The sequence below is a fragment of the Sparus aurata genome, chromosome 7, assembly GCF_900880675.1.
Source record: "Sparus aurata chromosome 7, fSpaAur1.1, whole genome shotgun sequence".
NCBI classification, from domain to species: Eukaryota; Metazoa; Chordata; class Actinopteri; order Spariformes; family Sparidae; genus Sparus; species Sparus aurata.
Genome location: NC_044193.1, coordinates 31,695,663 through 31,720,564, shown reverse-complemented (window position 1 = coordinate 31,720,564; position 24,902 = coordinate 31,695,663). Strand labels below are relative to the sequence as shown.

Here is a 24,902-nt window from a genome sequence, read left to right as displayed (position 1 = left end):
GAAAGAGCCTGAGCTGGTGCGGGAAGTTGAGCGGTACCGACTAGAAATAGTCGGGCTCACCTCCACACACAGCCTGGGCTCTGGAACCCAACTCCTTGAGAGAGGCTGGACTCTCTTCCACTCTGGAGTTGCCCGCGGCGAGAGGCGGCGAGCTGGTGTAGGCTTGCTTATAGCCCCCCAGCTCAGCCGCCATGTGTTGGAGTCCCCGGTGAACGAGAGGGTCGTTTCCCTGCGCCTTCAGGTCGGGGATAGGGCTCTCACCGTTGTCTCGGCTTATGGGCCGAACAGCGGTGCAGAGTACCCGGCCTTCTTGGAGTCCCTGGGAGGAGTACTGGAGAGTGCTCCAACCGGGGACTCCGTCGTTCTCCTGGGGGACTTCAACGCCCACGTGGGCGATGACAGTGTTACCTGGAGGGGTGTGATTGGGAGGAACGGCCTCCCCGATCTGAACCCGAGTGGTGTTTTGTTACTGGACTTCTGTGCTACTCACAGTTTGTCCATAACGAACACCATGTTCAAGCATAAGGGTGTCCATATGTGCACGTGGCACCAGGACACCCTAGGCCGGAGATCAATGATCGACTTTGTGGTCGTGTCATCTGACCTCCGGCCGCACGTCTTGGACACTCGGGTGAAGAGAGGGGCTGAACTGTCAACTGATCACCACCTGGTGGTGAGTTGGAAGCTGGACAGACCTGGCAGGCCCAAACGTATCGTGAGGGTCTGCTGGGAACATTTGGCAGAACCCTCTGCCAGGGAGATCTTTAACTCCCACCTCCGGGAGAGCTTTGACCAGATCCCGAGGGAGGCTGGGGACATAGAGTCCGAATGGACCATGTTCTCCACCTCCATTGTTGACGCGGCTGTCCGGAGCTGTGGCCGTAAGGTCTCCGGTGCCTGTCGCGGCGGCAATCCCCGAACCCGGTGGTGGACCCCGGAAGTAAGGGTTGCTGTCAAGCTGAAGAAGGAGTCCTACCGGGCCTGGCTGGCCCGGGGGACTCCTGAGGCAGCTGACGGGTACCGGCAGGCCAAGCGTGCGGCAGCACGGGCAGTCTCGGAAGCAAAAACTCGGGTCTGGGAAGAGTTCGGGGAGGCCATGGAGAAGGACTACCGGTTGGCCTCGAAGAAATTCTGGCAAACCATCCGGCGCCTCAGGAGGGGGAAACAGTCCTCCACCAACACTGTTTACAGTGGAGGTGGGGAGCTGTTGACCTCGACTGGGGACATCGTCTGGCGGTGGAAGGAATACTTCGAGGTTCTCCTCAATCCCACTGACACGCCTTCCATAGAGGAAGCAGAGGCTGGGGACTCAGAGGTTGACCCATCCATCACCCAAGCCGAAGTCACTGAGGTAGTCCATAAGCTCCTCAGTGGCAAAGCACCGGGGGTGGATGAGATCCGCCCTGAGTACCTCAAGTCTCTGGATGTTGTGGGGCTGTCTTGGCTGACACGTCTCTGCAGCATCGCGTGGCAGTCAGGGACAGTGCCTCTGGACTGGCAGACCGGGGTGGTGGTCCCCCTATTTAAAAAGGGGGTGCTCCAACTATCGGGGGGATCACACTCCTCAGCCTCCCCGGGAAAGTCTATTCCAGGGTACTGGAGAGGAGAATTCGGCCGATAGTCAAACCTCGGATCCAGGAGGAACAATGCGGTTTTCGTCCTGGCCGTGGAACACTGGACCAGCTCTATACCCTCCGCAGGGTGCTCGAGGGTTCATGGGAGTTTGCCCAACCAGTCCACATGTGTTTTGTGGACTTGGAGAAGGCATTCGACCGTGTCCCTCGTGGCACACTGTGGGGGGTGCTCCGGGAGTACGGGGTCGGAGGCCCTCTGTTAAGGGCCGCGCGGTCCCTGTACTGCCGGAGCAGGAGCCTGGTTCGCATTGCCGGCAGTAAGTCAGACCTGTTCCCAGTGCATGTTGGACTCCGGCAGGGCTGCCCTTTGTCACCGGTTCTGTTCATTACTTTTATGGACAGAATTTCTAGGCGCAGCCACGGGCCGGAGGGGATCTGGTTCGGGAGCCAATGGATCTCATCTCTGCTTTTCGCGGATGATGTGGTCTTGTTGGCTCCTTCGAGCCGGGACCTCCAGCATGCCCTGGGGCGGTTTGCAGCCGAGTGTGAAGCGGCTGGGATGAGAATCAGCACCTCCAAATCCGAGGCCATGGTTCTCGACCGGAAAAAGGTGGCCTGCTCCCTCCAGGTGGGAGGAGAGTTCCTGCCTCAAGTGGAGGAGTTTAAGTATCTTGGGGTCTTCTTCACGAGTGAGGGAAGGACGGAGCGTGAGATTGACAGACGGATCGGTGCAGCGGCCGCAGTAATGCGGTCTTTGTATCGGTCTGTCGTGGTGAAGTCTCGGTCTGTCTATTTACCAGTCAATCTACGTTCCGACCCTCACCTATGGCCATGAACTCTGGGTCATGACCGAAAGAATAAGATCCCGGATACAAGCGGCCGAAATGAGTTTCCTCCGCAGGGTGGCAGGGCGCTCCTTTAGAGATAGGGTGAAGAGCTCTGTCACCCGGGAGGAGCTCAGAGTAGAGCCGCTGCTCCTCCACATCGAGAGGAGCCAGCTGAGGTGGCTCGGGCATCTGTTTCGGATGCCCCCGGGACGCCTCCCTCGGGAGGTGTTCCTGGCATGTCCCTCCGGGAGGAGACCCCGAGGAAGACCCAGGACACGCTGGTGTGACTATGTCACTCAGCTGGCCTGGGAACGCCTTGGGGTCCTCCCGGAAGAGCTGGAGGCAGTATCCGGGGAGAGGGAAGTCTGGGTGTCCCTGCTCAGGCAGCTGCCCCCGCCACCCGGCCCCGGATAAGCGGAAGAAAATGGATGGATGGATGGATGGATGGAAGTTTACACGCGTGGCAGAAAAGATTAAGCAGGTACGGGTTACGAAAAAGAGGAGAAAAGAAGAGAGTGAGCAATGTGAAGTCTGCTCTTTTAACACTTATGCTGAAGGCAGAATTGAGGGCGGACTGGCACGTCACTTCCTCCGGTGACGTCACAGCTCATATTACAGCTCACATTGCGAACTTATTACTTAATAAAATATAACACAGTTTAATGTTTTAAGATCACGATCGACTTATTCACCTAAATCCACCATGGTCTTTACATCAACCTTTGTTATATGAAAACATGAAAAGGACATGACAGGAATTGCCTAATAAAGTAAAAGGGAAGTCATTGGTTACTGTATAACAAGTCACACACACAAGTACATACGTTTTTAGCAGCACTGATGGCTTAAAAACATTTCGAAAAGGGTTAGCTTAATTTTTGGTACAAGAATATATGTTGGAGGTAGGTGGTCATATTTATAAGAACAAATATAAAGTCCGTCCATTCCAGAAACTCTCCTCTTAACTATACCCGGACTTACCACTAGGTGGAGCTGTGGCTCCATCACACTTTCAAAGATTAAATCTGAAATCACTAATTATAGTTTCCTTGAACTCAGAAAACAGGGGGAAAAGTATGTTTGGGTTCTCATCAAGCTGATTAAGAATATTTTGTCCTGTAAAGGATGAGATTACATTTTAGTACTTTTAGCATTAAGACAGAGATGAAGGCTCTTCCTTTCTCCTGCTGGGAATGCAGAGACACTCTGGCTGGGTTGAGTGTCGTAATTCACACGTGTGGCACTTTGATGGCTCATGCCAGATGTTGAGGATATCTGTTGATGACAAGCCTGGTATAACAGATTGGGATCTTGCTTTTCCCAGTGACCACTGCGCACTGAATTATAAACAGTCCGTCAAAGAGGACAAAGTTCAGAGGTTAAAGGTGACCTTTCTGAGTCTCGGATGTCCAGAGTTTTGTTAACACAGAGCCTATATAAGTCAGTGAAGTGGAGAACTTAAGGTGACAAATGGTCGTCTTTCCCCTTTCCATGATAACCCTTGGTGTCTGGTGGACCCCCCCTGTGAACTCAGGAGACAGTTTCTTCTCGATGGCAATGTTTATTGCCCAGCACGTTGTTGTTTTTTCAGCATCAGAATGTGAATGGAGAGAGGGGGAGGGAGAGAGTCAGGCCATTAGGGTGTCAGAGAAAGTGGCTCAGAGGGAAATCTGTGTGGACATGAAGATCGCATCTCTGTGATATAAAGATGGGACAAAGGACATGTTCCTACACCAGGAAAAATATTCCGATCACACTGCTCATCGATCCAAGCCATGTATATGTATATTCATTTTGACGTGGCTTGAACACTACTATTCCACATGGAGATGCCAGGGTCTGCGAACTACAAACCACTGTTCAACGAGCGCTACAGAGCACACAATGGCAGTGTAGGTGACCGTGTCGATGCCTGTCCAAAAAAACGTGACTTTCAATAAATCGTCCAAAAGTGCATATTGTTGTCCTTATATCTTTCTAATGAAAGCCTGTACTCTTAAATAACTCATGGGTGAAGTCAAGGTGGAAAGTTAATCTTTCTGGCAAAAAATATGAAGGTTGAGTAAAACTGACCAGGGCTACATGCTCGAACTGTTAGTTATTTTATTCATTGGAAAGATTATTTTATATATATTTTGTTTATTTGAAAATAATTTATTTAAGATTTTACCAGGCAGCATTTTACAACAGTATTCTATTTTTTAATTTTATTTTCACATTTTGTATAATGTTACAATAAAATGTTAGTTAACAAAAGTTCTGAATACACAAACAAGCAAATTTATTTTTTGTATTTTGTTCCCATACTGTACCGAAAATGAGCCAAACTGTGACCTCAAAACCGAGGTTCGTATCGAAACCTGATTTTGCGTATTGTTACACCCCAAGTCAGTGTTTCCCCAATATGCATTCTGGTGCTGGATTTTCAGTGCCGCCGCGGCAAAAAAAAAAAAAGGACATGATTTTTGTAGGTTTAATATCACGGGCGAATGGCGAATTTAAGTTGCACACAGTGAAAGCACTACACCCTAAGTTATCTTGAAGTCGGTTATTATTGTCATTACTGCTCTTTGTAGTATTTCTACATGTCACCACGTTGAGTGAGTGTATTCCTCATCATCCTATTCAAAGGCTGCAACAGGCGACTCGTCGAACCGGGGTGAAGTTAGTTTCAGGTTTGATATGCAGCGGATATTCACTCGGGTCCATCCGCGACTTTACTGAGGTTCACCCAGTGTTGGCAGCAGGAGGACGGTTAGCTCACCTCCCAGAGCCTTCCGCTGAATCACTGGAGACTGATTATTATAGAAGTATCGGATAGGGACTCGGTATCAGCAGATACTCAAAATCAAATGACTTGACTAGGGGGCAAAAAAACCTGATCGGGACATCCCTAATACACCCCCTAAATGCCCTACAGGTCTCTATTTCAGGGTTGTTAATGAGCTTACTGAAATTATTTCTTACTATAAATGATAAAACTACTGAGAGCTTAGATCACAACAGATCAATAATATGGTGTTCCTTTGATCCACAATAGTCACAGCTTTCTGTTCATACCTTTGAACAACTTTTCCTTGGGTTCACAGCACAGCAGATTATTTAGCAGTGAAGCACATCTGTTGATTAATCAAAAAAACACAATAACGTGGCCGGCGGTGAACTGCTGTACAGCTCCTTTCCCTACATATTAAACATTAATAAAATAAACACACTGTTACAGTCGCCATATTACATGATTAACATTTTACATCTCAAACGATACTGCTTGAGGCTCAACGGTTGACATGGCTAACAGACTCAGCAAGCTAGTACAGTTTCACTCAAAAAAAGAAAAGAGAGAATAAATAAACAATAAAACGGTAACACAGTGAGAGTAAAAGAAAGAAAAAAAACGTGACAGGACAACTCAAATAACATAACATGAACTTTAACCCTAACCCTAAACTTATATAAAGGCAGTTTCATAAATTAATGTCTGATTAAATCCTGGAGCTGTTACCGTACATACTACAGTTGCGGTCGTCAATGGCAACAGGGAGAAATTGACAATGTTGCCATAATTAATTACAACAAGTAAAAGGAGCCTTGCATTGATAAACACAAAACATATTAGATAAATGAGAATGGAAAACAACAATATACCTTGCTTGCAAAATAAAATAAATACTGGAATTATGTAACTATTATAAGGGACATAAAACATTTTGATGAATGTGATTAATCAATACAAACCTGTTACAACTACATGCAAAAGACATGATTTCTACCCCAAATTGCATGCATTTCACATAAAGTGGGCATGTCTGCCAAGGGGAGACCTGCGGGTACCTATAGCATCTATTTTCATAGAGTTATACTGAGGGACTCCTTTGTATAAATGGCCATGTCAGTTTTTCCCCACAGCATAATGTAACCCAATTTTAGAGCATTATTTTTCTCTCTTGCCCATACCCTAGGATGGCCTACTTGGTACTAATGTCACTGTAGGTCGCGTAGTTTGAAATAACTAATGTTACAGCTTCAAACCGCGTTAGCTATGGATGTGCAGAGTTAGCTGGTGTCCTCTGTTCATTTTAAGAGGCTAATTTGTAGCTATAACATTAGCTTTAAAACTGAGCCCTCTACACACCGTCTCAACTATTCTATGTTACATATTTTGGCCGAGGTGGCTGGATTCCCAGTGTGTTTAATTCCCCCCTATAACTGGACTACTATAGCTTATACTGCTAATGCTAACAAGTTGATAGTCATAAGGTAGTTTGACTGAGTGAGTCTTCATAATCAACCAACCAATTACGATGTAGAGTGTGTGATGGACAATGCTGCTGTCCAATGAGATCCAGGGTTCACAGGTCACATCTGTTTGTGGCATGTTTGATGTGATGAGCAACTATTTACATAGACACATAGTGTTTACAGCTGCCAATGTATGTAACGCTGTTACTGTGATGATACACGACAGCTAAATATTTAATCTGTGTCTATAATAAACCAGATTCTGACATGTAAATGTAACATCTGTCCACCATACTGTCAACTTGGTTAACTTTAAATACAGACAACTGACTGCAGAATATATGATTCAGAATCAGAAACTTTTTATTGATCTTGATTAGAGCAGCGTTAAAGCTCCTCCCATTCAAAGTCAAGAATATACAGAAAATAGATAAATACAATAATAATGAGGGGCGGCTGTAGCTCAGCGGGTAGAGCAGGTCGACTAGTGATCAGAAGGTCGCTGGTTCAAATCCCGGCTCCGGGCTGAGCTGCATGTCGAAGTGTTCTTGAGCGAGATACTGAACCCCACGTTGCTCATCAGTGAGGGCCCTGCGATAAACTGGCGACTTGTCCAGGGAGTACCCTGCCCTCGCCCTGAGATAAAAGCTGGGATTGGCTCCAGCAGCAACACCCCGCGACCCCATGGAAAGGGATAAGCGGTTACGGACAATGACATGACATGACAATAATAATGATAATAATATAAACTATATATATGGTGCATATTTATAAAAGTAGCCTACTGCAACTTTATTTTTTTTTACCATTAAATGTTATTTTATGCAATATTATAATTTATTTTTATATACTATTATAATCCCAAATTGGGAAATTCTTTTTTCCACTCACATTACACACAGGTGCGCACACACAAACACACACATGCAGTGTAGAGGAGATGAGCGAAGGGGCAGCCACACATGCTACGGCGCCCAATGAGCAGTGTTAGGGGTTGGTGCCTTGCTCAGGGGCACCTCGGCAATGCCCAGGATGTGAACAAGCACTCTCCAACTGCCAGTCCACATCATTCTTTCTTGGTCTGGGTGGGACTTGAACCAGCGACCTTCAAGTCCCCAAGCCAAGTCCCTACGGACTGAGCTATGTTATGTCATGGAGTATATCTTATCACTGCTAAAAGTAAAGAAAACAGGCTCACTGCCTGTTGCAGTTTATTATTTGCAGACTTTGTAAATTTTTTGTCAACATGATTGGTATTATTAGCACTTAGATGATCAAAAATCACTGTATTTATAAAAAAGACATTGGTGCTTTTTATTCCCACAGACATCACTTTTACATGTCTGAATATTTACATGTCATGTATCATAACAGCATTACATACATTGGCAGCTGTTAACACTCAAAAACATTATAAAAATCCATCATGTGGTAGATAATTTATACAGACATAACAGACATTACAGACATAGTTTTTAGTTCCTATCTGTTTCCTGAATATATTAGTGTGTGTGTGTGAATGTGTAAATGAGAGACATTAACTTATAGCACTTTCTAGAAGGAGCTTTATAAAGTTCACTCCATTTACTTATATAAGTTCACAGGGCTGAGCTGGGCTGAAAGACATCTCTGATGTCTCTGCCTAAGATCAAACAAAGACACAAGAGTTGAGACATTCTGAAAAAATTGAGATCTTGATGAGATCTCCTTTGAAACTTACAGGGAGCCCAAGTTGAGATTCTGTGCACCTGATTGATCAACCTGAGATACATGAATTGAGGTGACTGGAATGAGAGTAGATCGATTTTATAAAGAGACCTCTCTGATGTCTCTGCCTGAGATCAAACAGAGACACAAGAGTTGAAATATTCTGAAACTTTATTCAGAGCTTGATGAGATCTTCTTTGAAACTTACAGGGAGCCCAAATTGAGTTCTGTGCACCTGTTTCTCAGGAGAAATCAGCCACAGCCTTACTTCACGTTTCACATGGATCTCATAGTTGTCTAGGAGAAATTAATGAGACACTACTGAGATCTCTTCTCCAACTTTCGTTTCCTCTTGGCAATCAGTACAACAAACTATTCCAGCAGCAACACTTATTAAAAAACTATATAAATCATTAATCAAATCAGGCCAACATACTCAAAATGCTTAAAACAGGCAGGTACCTCCTTTTCCCTGCGTTAAGCAGCGTAATCGCTGCAGGGATGAATGAGTGTTCTACGTTGGTCTTTACTAAGGAGAATCTGGCGGGTACCAGAGGGTAGGGATTGAAACTCCTGATCGAGAGGGTGAGTGTGGTTAGACAGGATGGAATTTGCCACCTGACTGTTGTACAGAACAGACAGGCTACTCTGCTGGACATCTTTGATTTTACTGCTAAATAACTTATTTAGCCAGTGCTGGGGCGGTTCTGGGGGGGGGGGGCAACAGGGGCCAGTGCCCCCGTTACTCCGAGTCTGGACCCCCCTGTGGCCCCCCTAACAGTGAAATTGTAAACACTGTTTTGTCTGAATGAGGGATTTATCGTTTTTTCCGGGTTGTATGTGCCCCTAACAAAAAAGCCGGCCTCAACCTGGCCCCCCTATTAAAACTGGTCTAGAACCGCCACTGAGCCAGTGCATTTGATGTTCAGACTGCCAAACCAACAGATGAAGGAAAATGGTGGCACTGATGCTATGTAAGATTTGTAAAAAAAAAATTTCATTAGGGATCTTTCAATTTGCCAAGTTTTGGCATTTGTTCGATGTCCTGATCAGAGGGCAGAACCGCCCAAGTGTCTCCTCTCCTGGTTGTCCTCCTGATCAGTTTTACATGTCAGATCATCCTCCTGCCCATCCTCCAGAGCTGCTTCTCCTATGTTTCCAGCCTGCAGTTTGTCTACCAGAGTGGCTCTGCCAGTCTCTTTCTTCCCCTACCCGGGCTCCAGAGCAGCTCCCTCTTGCCAGCGTCAAGGCCTTTGCCCTCCAGACATGCTTTGCTCTTGAACCCTACTTCCTGGTTTTCCCCCTGACTTGCTTTATCCATCTGTCACCACACTGCCACGCCTCCTATGTGAGCTCTATGTCTCTGCTTCTGTCCAGTCCCCAGGTTGCCCATCTAAAGTCTCTATCTGTCTGTCAGTCCCTGGCCATCCACCCGAGGTCTCTAACTTCCCTTCTCTCCACTTGCAGAGGAATCCACCCAAGACTTCTGGTTCCTATGCCCTACAATCCCAAGTCCAATGTCCATACATCCATTCATTTTCTTCTGCTTACCTTGGGTGAGGTCACAGTGGCATCAGGCAAAGTAGAGTATTCTAGACATTCCTCTACCAAGCAAAGTTCTCCAGCTCTTTTTCGGTGATCCGCGGGCTTTCCAAGACCAGATGAGATATGCAGTCCTGCTAACAAGTTCTTGGTCTACCCAAACGTCTCCCCCAGGTTGGATGTGCTCTGACACCAACTCAGCTGGCTCCTTTCAAGGCAAAGTGGCACTAAAACTCTAGTCCCAGCTCTCTTTGGATGCGCTTGCTCTACGCCCTGTTTCTAAGAGTCACGTCTCATTTTGGTCACTTGTATAAATGATCCATGATAATAGGTCATGGTTAAAACACAGATCGACTGGTAAATCAGAAGCTTTGCCTTCTGGCTCAACTCCCTTTTCACTACAATGGTATGGTACAGTGCCCACATTACTGCTACCGCATTAGCAGTCTACAGTACACGTCACTAGTACAGTGTTTGAAAAGCTTTGAAATAGTGGTTGAATCAATGCCAAAATAATAAGACAAAAAGTCATAAAACAAATACATTCTCAGTTTAATTAAAGCTAGCATATACTGCTGAACCTAACCCCATTCTATTAATTTTTTCTTTGAACAACATATTTTCCATCCTCATAGCTTGGCATTCCAAGCCAAGATTGTTACTGTGCTTATTATGGTCTTCACTGGTACATTGGGGAGTTGCTGGATCAGCGTTATCATTAGGAATAGGCTGGAAATCATCTCTGTTCTTCGTGGGTTGATTCTTCCACAAGAGCTTCTCCTGTGAGATGGTGTGTTGTAGGCTGCTTACAGCTGTCCTGAATGCAGTCTGTTAGAGGGATTACTGCCACAACTTCCATAGCATGCACTCTTCTTTGGAGTTTGCTTTTCTGTCTTCTGCTGAATACATCTAATTGCATCCTTTTTCTTCTCTGCCTTGGGGCTGGCACATGTTCTAAGATGGATGGGACGTCGTCGGGTGACAGAGGGTTATCTCTCTTTTTCCCTGAAACTCATGTGATGACAGGTTTAGTAGATATAGATGTTTCAAAGTCTGACTGTGTAAACACAGTAACAGAAATACAGAAAGCACACTTGCAGCCATAACCTGAATTAAACATTCTTTCGTAGGGAAGATTTTAATACTACAGTACTGCAAATATAAGCAGTTATTTAATCCCATATTTTATTTTTTTGCATTATAAGCTGCTTGTTGCTGAAAGAGCTACACCCCTTTGTTCACTCCTCAAAATCCACGCCATTATGCAAGGCATCCCGGAGCCAAACAGTATCCAACATGTTCATTTTTAAAAAAAATACACCTGGCATAGTGATAAATTAGCTCCTTGCAGGATGCCAGCCGGTGATTTCAACCGCTCTCATTCCTGCCAATATGGTGATGTTTTGATTTCGGCTGTGTCATGACATCAGCCACCGGAGCTCTATAGGTTTAATGATAGGTCTCTATTAAGACCTGTTGTAATATTCAATATTATTTGATCAGGGTTCGTACGGGTGCTTGAAATCCGTGAAAGTGCTTGAGTTTCCATGTTGTGTTTTCAAGGTCTGAAAAGTGCTTGGATTTTAGTTTAAGTGCTTGAAAGTGCTTGACATTATGTCTATGCTAATGTAATATACTCTACGTTTTTCACAAAATCTGGATCAGACTGGATAGTTTGCTTATAACAAGGAGAAATAAAATCAGTAAGAGATCCGTATGTGGAGATGTTTCCTCCTGGGCTCTGCTGAGCCTCTCTGCTCCTCTCCGCGACCTGCCGGTTTGTGTGTGACCCAGCCCCTTTCGAAGATAAGGACCGAATCAAAGAGTGGCGTCTTGCAAGGTCTGCAAAAAAGATTTGCAGATTTGTGCAATGGGAGAGTCTGCGCTCTCCAGTCACAAGAAATGTAAGTTAAGACTTTTTGAGTAACTTAGGCCAACACTGCACGTTAACACTTTATGTTATCCGCTAACGTTAGCTAAACCATAACACGCTAAATAATAATTAACACACCATTAATCACGTTAAGTGACCTCGTTAGGTTAGCGCCTGATTGTCCGTGTGTCGTTACACATGCAGACTGGTAGCAATAGAGAAGGATGGCTGAAGAGAAGGTCGAATTTGATGCACCAGAGCTGAAAGTGCCAGAGTCAGAAACTGACTGTTCAGTTTGTCTCTGTAACATCACACCAGGCACTAACATACGTAAGAGCTTTAAGTGTGAAAAGGAAATGTTCACTTTTCTCCCATTTTCATGACTTACTTCTAATAAAGTAAGATTAGCCTACATTGTAAGGCCCTTTAGCTAATGTTTATGAAGTTTTTGTATGTTTTATCTGGATACAGACTGATGTGAAACAGATTGACGTTATGTCGCTGTTCTATTGGCTGATATATTATAGTCAGTAGCCCAGCAGCACTAACCTGTTGAGGCAATGATAGCTTACCTTGTTATTGCTAGCCTGGACGGGGATCTTGCTCACAGTTTTTCTAAAAGACGGAGAATCCACTGTTGAAAGTGGCAGCATATCTTCGACAACATACTCTGCCACATTCTCCTCACTTTTTGAGGTTCAAGCATCGCAGAACGGGAGAACGGCTGTTGGCGAATTTGTATGAAAAACAACACACCACTTAATTTCGGGTTTAAAATGCATTATAACGCGCGTTACTGAGATTTGTACCAAGTAAAATATTTTTTTTGTAATGCCTTACATTACTGCGTTACAGCAAAAAGTAATGCATTACAGTAATTGCATTACTTTTGTAATACGTTACTCCCAACACTGCATTTTGAAACATACAAATTTATGTCAAAAAAGAAAATTACAGGGTGCTCTCAGGTCTCTCTCTCTCTCGGTGCAGGTGTGCCTGAAGAACGCCAAGTGGCTTCCATTTTTTTGGATAAAACTTTGTGTTCTCCTTTAATTTCTAAACTTTTTGCTATTATGAAACATAATTTTAGAAGTTTACAGCATAACACAATGTACATAATTGTGATAAAAAGTGAAAAAAAATAAAAATGAGTGTATATATTCCTGTAGCTCATGTATTTTAACCCAGCGATATGGTGCTGGAAAAATTTGAAAATGACCCTTAAAAGTGCTTGAAAAGTGCTTGAATTTGACCTTGAAAAATGTGTACGAACCCTGTTTGATATAAGGAACATCTCTTTGTGAAATGTGTAAGCCATACTTTGAAAGGAGCCTATAAAATGTTTTTAAAAAAACTGTCCTACATGTACATGTATTAACCAAGCTGGTAATTTTTCATAGGAGTGCTAGTGTAAAACTATTATAAACCACTGAGGAGTGGTGGAAGAGGGGAACATGTGAAGCTCTGCTATCTGTGAGATAATTTAATGGATGGAACATTGTTACAACATTGCATTTTTCCTTTCTTTCTTCTTTTGTTTCTGCTGTTTGCATTGTTGCGTTAGAGTTGTGCACACATCTGACCGACTTATGACATTGACCAAAAACATTATCACCTCATGATCTCAACTGTAGCGTTTAATCAACTCAGCTTCATTCTCGTTCTTCCCTCCATTTTCTCCTCTGCTTAGGAAACTCTTAGGGCTCTCAGAAGTCCTCCTCCCACTCCTAACAGATCTTCCCCCTAGGAGCTCTTTCAAGGGTGAAGATGCTTTTTTAATAACTTTTCTTTACAAGGATGGCGTCGTGATTTGAAGGAAGAATTCTTAGAAAACATAATATTTCTAAGAATTTCTCATATATTGGTAAGCTTTATGAACATACTTAAACACACATGAGCACACACAAAGGCTGCGTAATCTTTTTTTTTCTTTTGCAGGCACGTGGGTTACCTTTGGAGGCCAGATAACGGATGAGGTAGGAGAGAACACCTTTACACTCTCATGTAATCTAGCAACAACTTCAAAAGGATGTAACAATGAGAGAATGGTTTTGTGTGGTTTCATCTGTTCAGACAAGGGAAATGCTTTGATTGTCTTGACAGGCTTCTCAAGCTCACCCAGAGGTGTAGTAGACTTGATAAATGTTGTTTTAGCTCAATATTCCCTGGTATATTTTCACATATCATGTTTTATAATGCCAGAAGTGTCCACCACTTGGTCCAGACCAAAATATATCTACTTCTATTTCCACTATTGGATAATTCAGAATGAAATTTGGTATAGACATTCATAGTCCCCATATGATTACTTGCAATTACTTGTGATAGATGATCCTATCACTTTTCATCCCTGCATCATCGTCAGATCAGTATAATAATTGGTCGAATACTTGGGCTTATTTCCAAATACCTGACAACAAAGATGTGGAAAAATTGTTGAAAAATTGTTGTAGTGCAAGTCACATGTTATCTTAGAAAACCTACTTACTTAGCTATACAGCCCTGAGTCATGTCCACAATATTGTTGATCAAATCCTGAGCAAGACATAGTGGAATTAGGAATAGTGACAATGTGAAATGTACTGCTGCTCCCTCATCGCTACCATGTATGTTGACATCTTGAAAATAAAGATTTGATCACTACACTGAGTGTCAAGAGCTCATTGATGCTTATATTCCTAACCCCATAACACCCCATAATTTAAGTCATTGATCCTGAAGTAATTATCCTAAAGAATTCCATGTGAATACATATAAATAGAATATAATAAGTCACTATCTGTTGCCAAATGTGTTAACACAATGACAGTGTTAGTGTTTTCAGTGGCCAATGTTGGGGAAACTACTTTGCAAGCGTAACTTGTAAAACTACATGTAGTTCAGCCTGGCAGTAGTTTGAACAAACTACATTTCTTCCCCTGGAGAAATGTAGTTTGTAAATCTACTGCCAAAAAAAGTAGCTTTAGCGACTACTTCTACTCATTATACTCATTTAACTCAGCATTAAATAAATCAACATATGGTGTATATGAAACAAATATAATAGCCTACAACAAATTCACATGCCAGCAGAAATATGCCTCTCAACTCTTTTATTTTTTTAAAGAACAAATCTGACATTGTTGGTCAACATCACAGGAACTTCAGAGGCACTAACACTAACGCACTAGAACTGGATGCCAGGGCAGATCGCTTGTTGACACGACAGGTTGTCCGTGATGTGCTTGCATCATATGAGCACTGCCTTTAAGTGTTGCCAGGGCAAGCCAATCAGAGGCAGTGTTGGCTTAGCATGTCATGACATGTTTCATGCCATTTTAAAAAAATAAATAAAATGAAGTTTTTATTATCAAGGTCTTTTTTATATAAAAAAAAATAATCATGTTATTAGCCAAAATTGTAGTTTGTAAATTCCGTAGTTAAACTACAAAAAATAACCCAAAAAGTACTTCAAATGCTTGATGCAGCACAAAATATGAATGTAGTTTAACTACCCGCAAGTTACAGCAAATTGAAGTTAAGCTATGTAGTTCAACTACATGTAGTTCAAGTCTCCCTAACACCGCACAATGATGATCGGAACTATGGCCCACTGATGAAAGCAATTGCATTTGCTGTTCTAGGGTTGGGCTGATGGCTGACAGCCATCGTCCACTAATCCTTGACCACCGTAACATTGTGATATAAAGGCTCCCCACCAGAGAGCACAATTAGGTGGTGTGTCCCCTCAGAGTTTCTGTAGAGCAGGATTTGTTTGTAATATGTGGGGAGAGGAAATGAAAAGAAGTATGTTGCTGCTCAGTGCACTAACATTACGTCTCCATGTGCCATTTATGGTAGTTAGGTGAGACCAAGACACCAAGTTGCAGTTTCTGACAGCAGTGTTTTCCCGCAGGACTCTGTTTCTGTCAGCCACGCTGTTTTTACACACAGTTTTCTTAGCTTAGCTTCCTTGGCTAGTCGGCCAACATTGTTTTATGCATTTGAGGCTGAACAAAGCTAAGTTATTGACATGTGGGGCAAAGATGAAGATGTTTTTAAACCTGGCATTGAGATGTATGTCGGTAATAATTGGAGATGGTTTCCCCTGCAGGGTGGTCGATTCCACCAGATACATGTCCGGACCCGGTGGAAGTTTACACATAGACTACAGTGAAACCTGTCAGTGCCGCTGCTGTGATGGATTGGAGCCGGGCCAGACACATATCTGGTGGAATCGAGGGGTTACAGATTCATGTCACAGCAATGGTGGAAAACAGTGGCGGCTACAGTGGTGAGCTAATATGCAACTGCTGCCTCAAGACAACTCTGAGGGGACACGCTGCCTCAAACCCATTGACAATGATGTCCTCATCCATCATGATGTTTTACTGTAGACAATTCAGCAGACATCGCACAACCCTGGAATGTAAATCATATTACTTTTATAGCAACAGTCTTTGTTCCGTAAATACTACGTGTTATAGTTACTGTCTCAGAAGACATCATTCCCTTTAAGCTTTCATGTGGTGCAAAACTGCCAACTGACTTACTTCACAAAGGTGACAACAGATCTCTGACTGACAGAACAAACTGGACTGACAGAACAAACTGGAGGGACAGACAATATATAATATAATATTAATATAGTAGTGTTCTGGAAGAAGAGACAGTCTTGGGCAGGTTTTAAAGTTTGGGTTTAAAAAGTGGATTTATGGTCACTTGTGGATTTATCTGGTGAGTGCTAACTTTGGTCAAAGCTGACCTCGGTCACAGGCACACACACACACACACACCTATAAATACACCTATTTCTTTGATTTGATTGATAGAAATGTATTTCCTCACATTTAAATGGTTCTATTATGTGGCTAATGGTTAATAAGTGTAGATGACTAAGTCACAAAAACTCCTTTGTTCAGTGATCAGTGTCTGCAGACATTGTTTACAGGAATCAACATTTGATCCGAGAAATTCTGGTTGGGCACTCTTAATTTTGATCCTCTAATATTATTAGCTGAAACACAAATAATGTGATAATCTTGCATAAATATAATTATGCAACAGAGGCAGCTGCCGTGATCGTAATTCATGCCTTGTAATTAATGTGTCTCTATTGCTATCAATCAGCACAGCAATGTCGAACAAATAAGAGATTTTGGTGGCAATTCAGAGATCAGTAAGAAGTCTACAAAGTAAAGACCATAAATGCTGTATCTGTCACAGATTTCTTAGTATTCCAGCCTATACTTATATCACATTAAAACTTCATGGTCTTCTGAGGAAAACTCAGGGATCGTCAAAGTCATTAGAATCCATCTTCTGGGGACCTTGAATATCTCTGTAAAAGCGATGCAGATATTGAAATCCATCTAACAAATGTTTAGATCTGAAGTGGTGGACCTTCTAGGCAACTAACAGCCTCTGCCAACCTACAGTAACACCGCTGCCATAACTTTAAAATGTATTTAAATGTGCTATATAATTAAGAAATCTTGATATAACTGTTTGCCTTTTGAAGAACCTTGTCAGCAAAAAGGGCCTTCAGAGATCAGTAACAGAGAAAATACCACAGTTGGCACACTTTGTTCATCTTTATCATCTCAAATGTTGCTTTTGAAGGTGGCAGAGGAGCTGATGACTTTGGCCTACGAGAATGGAATCAATCTGTTTGACACAGCAGAAGTGTACAATTCTGGGAAGTAAGTATTTTAAATAAGTTGTCAATCAAAGTCTGTGAAATCTGGAGATATCCAAGAAATCAAGAACATTTCCTCCTTCACATTTATGTGTAAATAGTCTGATAGTCAGTTTCTCATTTCAATGGTTGAGGGGTCTGAAAAATGAATCGATAGTGTCATGTAACAGACGAGTCAACTGGGCAGCTGTTATTTAGTCAGTTGTACCAGTAATATCATATACACAGACTCACAACAATGATAATGATAATAATAATAATAATAATAATAATAATAATAATAATAATAATAACGAGAACTGCAAGCAGCTATGAACGGGGGCCAAGCCCCCCCGCGCGACTCGGACCCCACACACAGCAGAGCCCACCGAAGTTGGCCCCAAAGGATGACGGGCTCGGGGCAAAAGTGAGGACACAGGCCAACGTCTGAGCCGTGGTATTCGCTGTAATGGGAAGTGCACTGGAAGTGCAAAAGGCTGAATGTGTGCCGATTTGGATTTGTTGTAATAAGCCACGCCCACATTGACCAGTCATGACTACCCTCAAGATATGGCCTCAGGATTGGCCCTACATCATACGACCAAATTTCGTAAAAATTGGTGTAGCCGTTCAAGAGATATAAACTTACCATATTTTTAGCGCCCCTTAGTGGCCAAAATTCGTGAAGGGGGAGTTGGAAAAAGTAGGTTTTGCATATGTGGCGATTTAGTGAAGGAAATTTGCAGCAGAAGGGGTCGTGTCTTATGTCAGAAAACCCAGCTGTGTTCAGGGAACATATGGATATAAGGTTTGCAAATGTGTTATTTAAAATGTGGAAGTTACAGGCAAAAACGCGATTACATCCATTATAGCGCCACCTACTGGAGTACATGTGCAATTTTTGGTATGGAAGAACTGTGTCCTATTTTATCTGTACCATATACAATTCAAAGCTCTCAGCATAATAGTTTGGCTGAAATTAATGTTTGTTGTTTATCTTGTAATAAGCCACTCCCACATTAAGCAGTCATGACCACCTTCAAGATATGGCCTCAGGATTGGCCCTACATCATACCGACCAAATTTCGTAAAAATTATATAGCTTTAATTTATAGCTAGCTACAGAAATGTGTTCGTGAATAATTTGCACATTTTTTGACTGAGCAAAATTCTTTAGATCAGGTCCAGCTGAAGAGTGTACGTGCCAAGTTTCACACAGATCGGACAAAATCCCAAGGAGGAGTTCGAAAAAGTAGGTTTTCCAGTTTTTACGATTTTTCGAAAAAACTTTCTAACCGGAAGTGGGCGTGGCCAATCGCAAAGTGATTCAGCTCCATTCAGGGAATGTTGGGATACAAGGTTTCTGAATGTGCGACATACGGTTTGGGAGTTATAGGCAAAAACGTGTTGGCCTAGGTTATAGCGCCCCCTGCAGGCGGATATATGCAGTTTTTTGTGTCTGAGATATTCGCAGGAGTCTGGACCAACCCTCCAAATTGCACCGCCCTCCCTTGCACGGTTTAGCCTGCAGCACCACTTTTAGCCAGAGAAAAATAAAAATGAAAATCTTTACAATTACAATAGGGTTCCTAGCACTGCTGGTCCTAGGAAACATTCCCTCGGCCCCTCGGGCTAGGCCCCCTAATAATAATAGATATTATTTAAAAAGCCCCTTTCAAGACACTCATGGTCACCTTACATCATAAAAATATACAGTTAGACAACAAAGGCAAATATGTTTGGTTCTTGTCTTCGTTGAGGGATGGGTATGTGGTCCTTGGCTGCTGGACCCTCTGCTCCAGCTCTGTTTCACAACCCATCAACAACTCTGACTGGATATGAGAAAATACACTGATATTTAACTGAGGAGGAGGTGGACGAGCGCTGATGAGTGCCCCCTGTGTATAATACTAATGCATGGATCTCAGTCCGTGGATCTGGCAGGATGGGTCAGAACCAGCAGCACCGGATTCATTTTAGAGGTGGGGGGGCCGTGGGGGTTCTTGTGCGGCCCTAAATTTAATGACTGTCGGTCAGTGTACAAACTATACCAAAACACATCCATTATTACAAGCCTGTACGTCTAAATGCCTTATGTCAGCACATATAAGCACATATCACATCCAACCTTCACACACGCATCAAATCTAAATCAAAACCAAAACATGCCAGTCTGGCTACAAGAAATAAAGTCCGCATTAACAAGCGCAAAATAACCTCTGAAATACTATAACACGCATCAACAGTGCCGGTCTGAAAGAGCTGCACACTGAATAAAACGTGTTGTTTTTAATTGTTAAAATAAAATTTTTCATAATCAAATAAGTTATTTTTAATCGTTAATGTTCCTGTTCTGAGTTTTCTCTATTAAAATCTCTGCAATAATTATGGTTTACTATGTGCGAGATATGAATATTGATAAATGTATAATTAAACTTGTCAAAATGTACATTTTAAAATAAAGTAATTCTATTCTATTTTAGTGTTATTTCGTTTTTTTATAAAAAATATCATGACACAATGACTGCATTCATCACTCATTCGGGTAGTTACATGAAAGATTATAGTTTAAAATCTAGTGGTCAAAATGACAGTTTACAGCTGCTCTAGTAGTGTTGGAGTTTAGGCCCTTCTAGTGTTAAACAGATTTATTTCTTTGCATAAGAAAAATACTTCTTGTTAAAGTTTCTACATTTGTGGGAAATCGCATGTTACATTTATAGTAGGCAGCGGCTATTACGTTTGTGGAAAATGGATTACATTTGTGGGTTTATTACATTAAATGCTGCAGATTTGTAATACCTTTGTGGTTTATTACGTTTGAGGACATTATAACATTGGCGAGCATTACATGCTGCCTACCAGAGATCCAATCCTCAGCAACATCATATACAACACAGTGCCAACAATGAATAATCCAGTTTATACAGATTAGACCTTACCGCTTGGCGCATCCTCTGTCTCAAACCGGTGTAAATGGATTCTGGAACTGTTCCTTTTTTCAGTTCTGTAATGTCTAAAAATATATTGTCCACGTCTCCTTTTAGTCCATGGGCCACAGGCCAAAATTTGACTTTTCGGTACCACTCAAGGTGGCAAAACCTAGTAACATTTTTTGAAATGGTACATGTCCATAGATGATATTTTGGTATGATAACCCATCCTAAGTGGTAGCTTTGTGACAGTTATCAGCAAATGAACTTAAACACCCCCTACAATAAATAGGCCTCCAGGCGCAGGTGCATATCCTACTTTATCCTCAATTTTCAGAGCTTTACTCATCTTTTATGAGGGCATGTTTGGTAGCATTTAAAATGGTAGATTCATAGCTTTCATTTAAACCAGGTTTTGGGCCTGTCTAAAAAATACAAAGGTCACATGGGCTCTTCAAACTGTCAACAACTATTTTTCCACAATTTTCACTTAAACTGTAGTCTTTTTTATAGCAGTGTAATATGTAGGAACAACACTGACACAAATAACAAACACTGAAATACTCACAGGACTGTAACAATTCAGGAAATGTATCATTCTCCCATATTATCCTACTATGAGGGGTGATTGTGGTTCTTAAAGTGGAACATGGGCCCCGGTGAGAATTGTCAATAAATGCTTGGTATTTTCAAAGAGTCTTTATTTTAGTCCATGGGCCAGACCAGATTTCGGTACCACTCAAGGTGGCAAAACCTAGTAAAATGTTTTGAAATGGTACATGTCCATAGATGATATTTTGGAGTAGTTTGAAGTGGTAGTTTTGTGACAGTTATCAGCACATGAAGTTATACACCCCCTACAATAAATAGGCCTCCAGGCGCAGGTGCATATCCTACTTTCTGCTCATTTTCAGAGCTTTATTCATCTTTTATGAGGGCATGTTTGGTAGCATTTTAAAGGGTAGATTCATAGCTTTCATTTAAACCAGGTTTCGGGCCTGCCTAAAAATACAAAGGACACATAGGCTCTTCAAACTGTCAACAACAACTATTTTTCCACATTTTTCACCTAAACTGTAGTCTTTTTTTATAGCAGTGTAACATGTAGGAACAAAACTGACACAAATAACAAACACTGAAATACTCACAGGACTGTAACAATTCAGGAAATGTATAATCCTCCCATATTATCCTACTATGAGGGGTGATTGTGGTCCTTAAAGTGGAACATGGGCCCAGGTGAGAATTGTCAATAATTGCTTGCTATTTTCAAAGAGTCTATATTTAGCAGGCTGATCAGATCAGTAGATTTTTATCCTAATCATCATCTAATCAAGGCAACTTGACCCTGGACTATGATGATGATGATTATGATCTTCAACTTCACCCTGTTTTTATATATTCTATATTTGTGGGTGCCACAAGCTTCGAATTGTCATCTTAACAGTGCATGAAACAGTCTGTCATGGGACACATTTCACCATTTCACCATTATCTAAATTGTATATATAGGCACACAGCCAAGCAGAAAACAACACTGGAACAGAAAATATCTTCGGCAATTCAAGGAAAAAAGGAGATAGGCTGAACAACTTAAAGCCTGAAACACACCGAGCCAACTGTTGGCTGTCTGAAGCTTTTTTGGAGACTCAGACGAGTTCGGAAACAATCCTGTTCGGTGTGTTCAGCTGCATTGGAAGCTTTTGGGACCGTGTGCAGTGTTTCCTCTGCGGCCCGCCACTCCTAAATCCGCCGCTCCTTCAAATGTTTTCTTTTTTTTTCTTATTTTTTTTTTATTGTCGCAAATACACCACCACCGCATCATATCTCCACCTTCACAGCAGAGTCCTGCACTGGGTCGGGTGTCGCGAGTGCTGAGGTAAACTAGATAACTATCTTGCTCAGTATCTACTCTTTGGAGTAGACGTTAATTACTCGCGAGAGCGCGGCCTTGAAAGTGACATCACGTCAAGCACCCAGGCACCAGGTCGGAGAGTCAGAGGAGTGTCATCTTGAAAATAGGGCAATGACTCACCGGAGAAAAGGTAGACTTATTAGCTTAAGAAAACGTATAATAGATTTTATAAGTTCAATATACATTCACAAAATATTGATGGCCAGCTAAGGTTACGTAACATATGGGTAGCTTAATTAATTGGGCCCAGTGCCAACTCAACTCAGTGTCGCTAATGTGAGTAAACTAACTGATAGCATTAAGCGAATATATACACGCCATGATGTAACTGCTGACTGCATTTTCAGATGAGCTTGTTGAAATATGTCTCAAAGAAGAGAAGGCACCAGATGAAGATGACGCTAGTCAGGTATCTGCCTTTTACTGACTCAAATGATGATGGTTAGGTAAAAAATTGTGTTCACACTTGTAATCAGAGGTGATGTGAGTGTAAATTATCTAACGTTAATGTTTTATGTAATCGTATAAGACAAGTAACATTAGACAGGGAGGAGCAGTGGAACAAAGTGAAGGAGAGCAGAGTACAGCAGGGGGAGAGCCCAGTGAAGGAGCAGGAGAGCAAAGTGATGGTGCAGGAGAGAGAGATGAGAGTAGAGGAGAAAAACCTAAAGGGAAGCACAGGCTATCAGGCTGGGACCCTAAATTAAATTACATTTAAATTTAATAAAAAAAATATATATTTTATTGTTGTATTTTTTGTTATTATTTTTTATTTATACATTCAGCCTTTAAAAATCAATTTTCCATGCCAGCCATTCAATAAAAAGGGGGATTATGCTGGGCATAAAAGTAAAATCTGCAGTCAAGTGTCATTTGTTTATGTCGCCACGGCTCCCCGGAGAGCCTGCCCCCGCTGCTGAAAAAAATCCTAGAGGAAACACTAGCGTGGACAGCGTCTGCTCAAATTCAACATGCAAAGTCTGAGAACTAGGGATGTCCCGATCCGATCTGTAGGATCGGGATCGGAGCCGATCTGGGCATTTTTCCGCTGATCGGAATCGGCAATTTTGAACGTGGACCCAAGCCCGATTTTTTTTTTTTTAACGTCAGTGCACAATTTGTGGCAGAACGCAGACGCGCGCGTGGTGTTACTCTGGCAAACCTGTGAATAAAGTGTCTGCAGTGTGGAAATAACCTCAATTAGAAAGCGAAAGCAGTCCAACGGCGACGTGGAACATCTGCTATATGGCCGTTTAGCGATGCATTTTACTTCTCATTTGATACAGCATATACAAAACAAAAACTCAAAGAATACAACGTGTTCACTCGAGAGTACAGGCAAGGAGACCAAAGCAGCGAACACTCGCGGATACTTTCAGTTATGAGAAATATCCTCAGCAACATGTCCACAAATATTACAGAGAGGGTCATCAAATTAATCTCTCTGGATAACCAGCTCATCTCCGTGGTAGAGGATCAGGGTTTTCTTCGTCACCTGGAGTTTTTGAATCCCCGGTATGCCCTACCATCTCTGCATTACATTTATTCCACTTTCGAGTTACAACATGCCGGTATATGCGCACGAGTTTCGTGGGTCTCATACAGCAGAGCATGTAAAGCAGGCAATCCAGGAGATGCTGAACGCGTTAATAGACAAGCAACCTGTCCACGTCATTTTATGTGACAACGTAAAGTACATGAAATAAGCAAAGGATCATATGGAGGTACCAAGCGTGAGCTGCATCTCACACACACTTCAGCTGGCTGTACACGAGGGTCTGCTGTCACAGTGCAGCGTCACACACTCACCTGCTAACACAAGGAAGGTGGAGGCCAGTGTTGTAATAGCATATGCAGAATAAGAAAGAGCTATATGAAAGTATATACTTTGTTTCAACAAAATAATAAAAACCTTTTAAGGAACAGCTTAGATGCAGGTACTTTTTTTCTTAATGCAGCTGTATTATCTAGGAAAATATTAGTTAAGGCTAAGTATCGGATCGGGACTCGGTATCGGCAGATACTAAATATTAAAGGACTCGGATCGGGATCGGGGTAAAAAAAACCTGATCGGGACATCCCTACTGAGAACGTTGGCTGTTGGCCATCTGAGCCACTGGTTGTGTTCTAGCTGTATGACCATTCTGATTGGTGGTGTGCTAGCGAATCAGCACAGTGTGTGGGAGGGGCGGAATTCTGTGTGCGTCACTGAACTCTATGGTGTGTGCTTTGTTTTTCTATGCACTCCAGTCCAGTAGTCAAGACAGTATGTTTCAATGCAACTTTTCTGCCAAACGGGTCAGATGAGAGGCAACGGAGTGGTCAGATAAAGGCGGTTGGCTGTTGTTTTGAGTCTGGGTAGTGTATGGGGGCCTTAAAGTGTCTGACTACATTACTGACTCAGTTTACCATGTCTCCGGTCCGGCGTCTTCATTGTTTCTGTCCTTAAAAGATAATGAAAGGTCACCCACTGGGCCACCAATTGGCTGCCAGGTAGCCCTGAGCTATCCAGAGCTCACCTGCTGAAGATTGTCTCAGTTGTGTACGGGCCCAGGAACTGTAATCCCTGGCAAAGCGAAGTGGGTCCAGCCCTGGAAAAGGCTAGACAGTGCAGTTAGTGCAGCCTGTTGTCAGTC

The 24,902-nt window shown here is 42.6% G+C and overlaps 1 protein-coding gene across 3 annotated transcripts in view; it reads left to right on the top strand.

Annotated features, from left to right (window-relative positions):
- LOC115584869 (voltage-gated potassium channel subunit beta-2-like) overlaps positions 1–24,902 on the top strand; it is a 68,547-nt gene that overhangs the window by 19,037 nt on the left and 24,608 nt on the right. For 2 of the 3 annotated variants that reach the window (XM_030422735.1, XM_030422736.1), the window contains 2 exons: positions 13,701–13,738; positions 17,364–17,443. In XM_030422735.1, the coding sequence (XP_030278595.1) occupies positions 13,701–13,738; positions 17,364–17,443 (118 nt within the window). Of the gene's footprint in view, positions 1–13,452; positions 13,524–13,700; positions 13,739–17,363; positions 17,444–24,902 lie in introns of all 3 variants that reach the window. The other variant, XM_030422737.1, reaches the window with a different exon arrangement.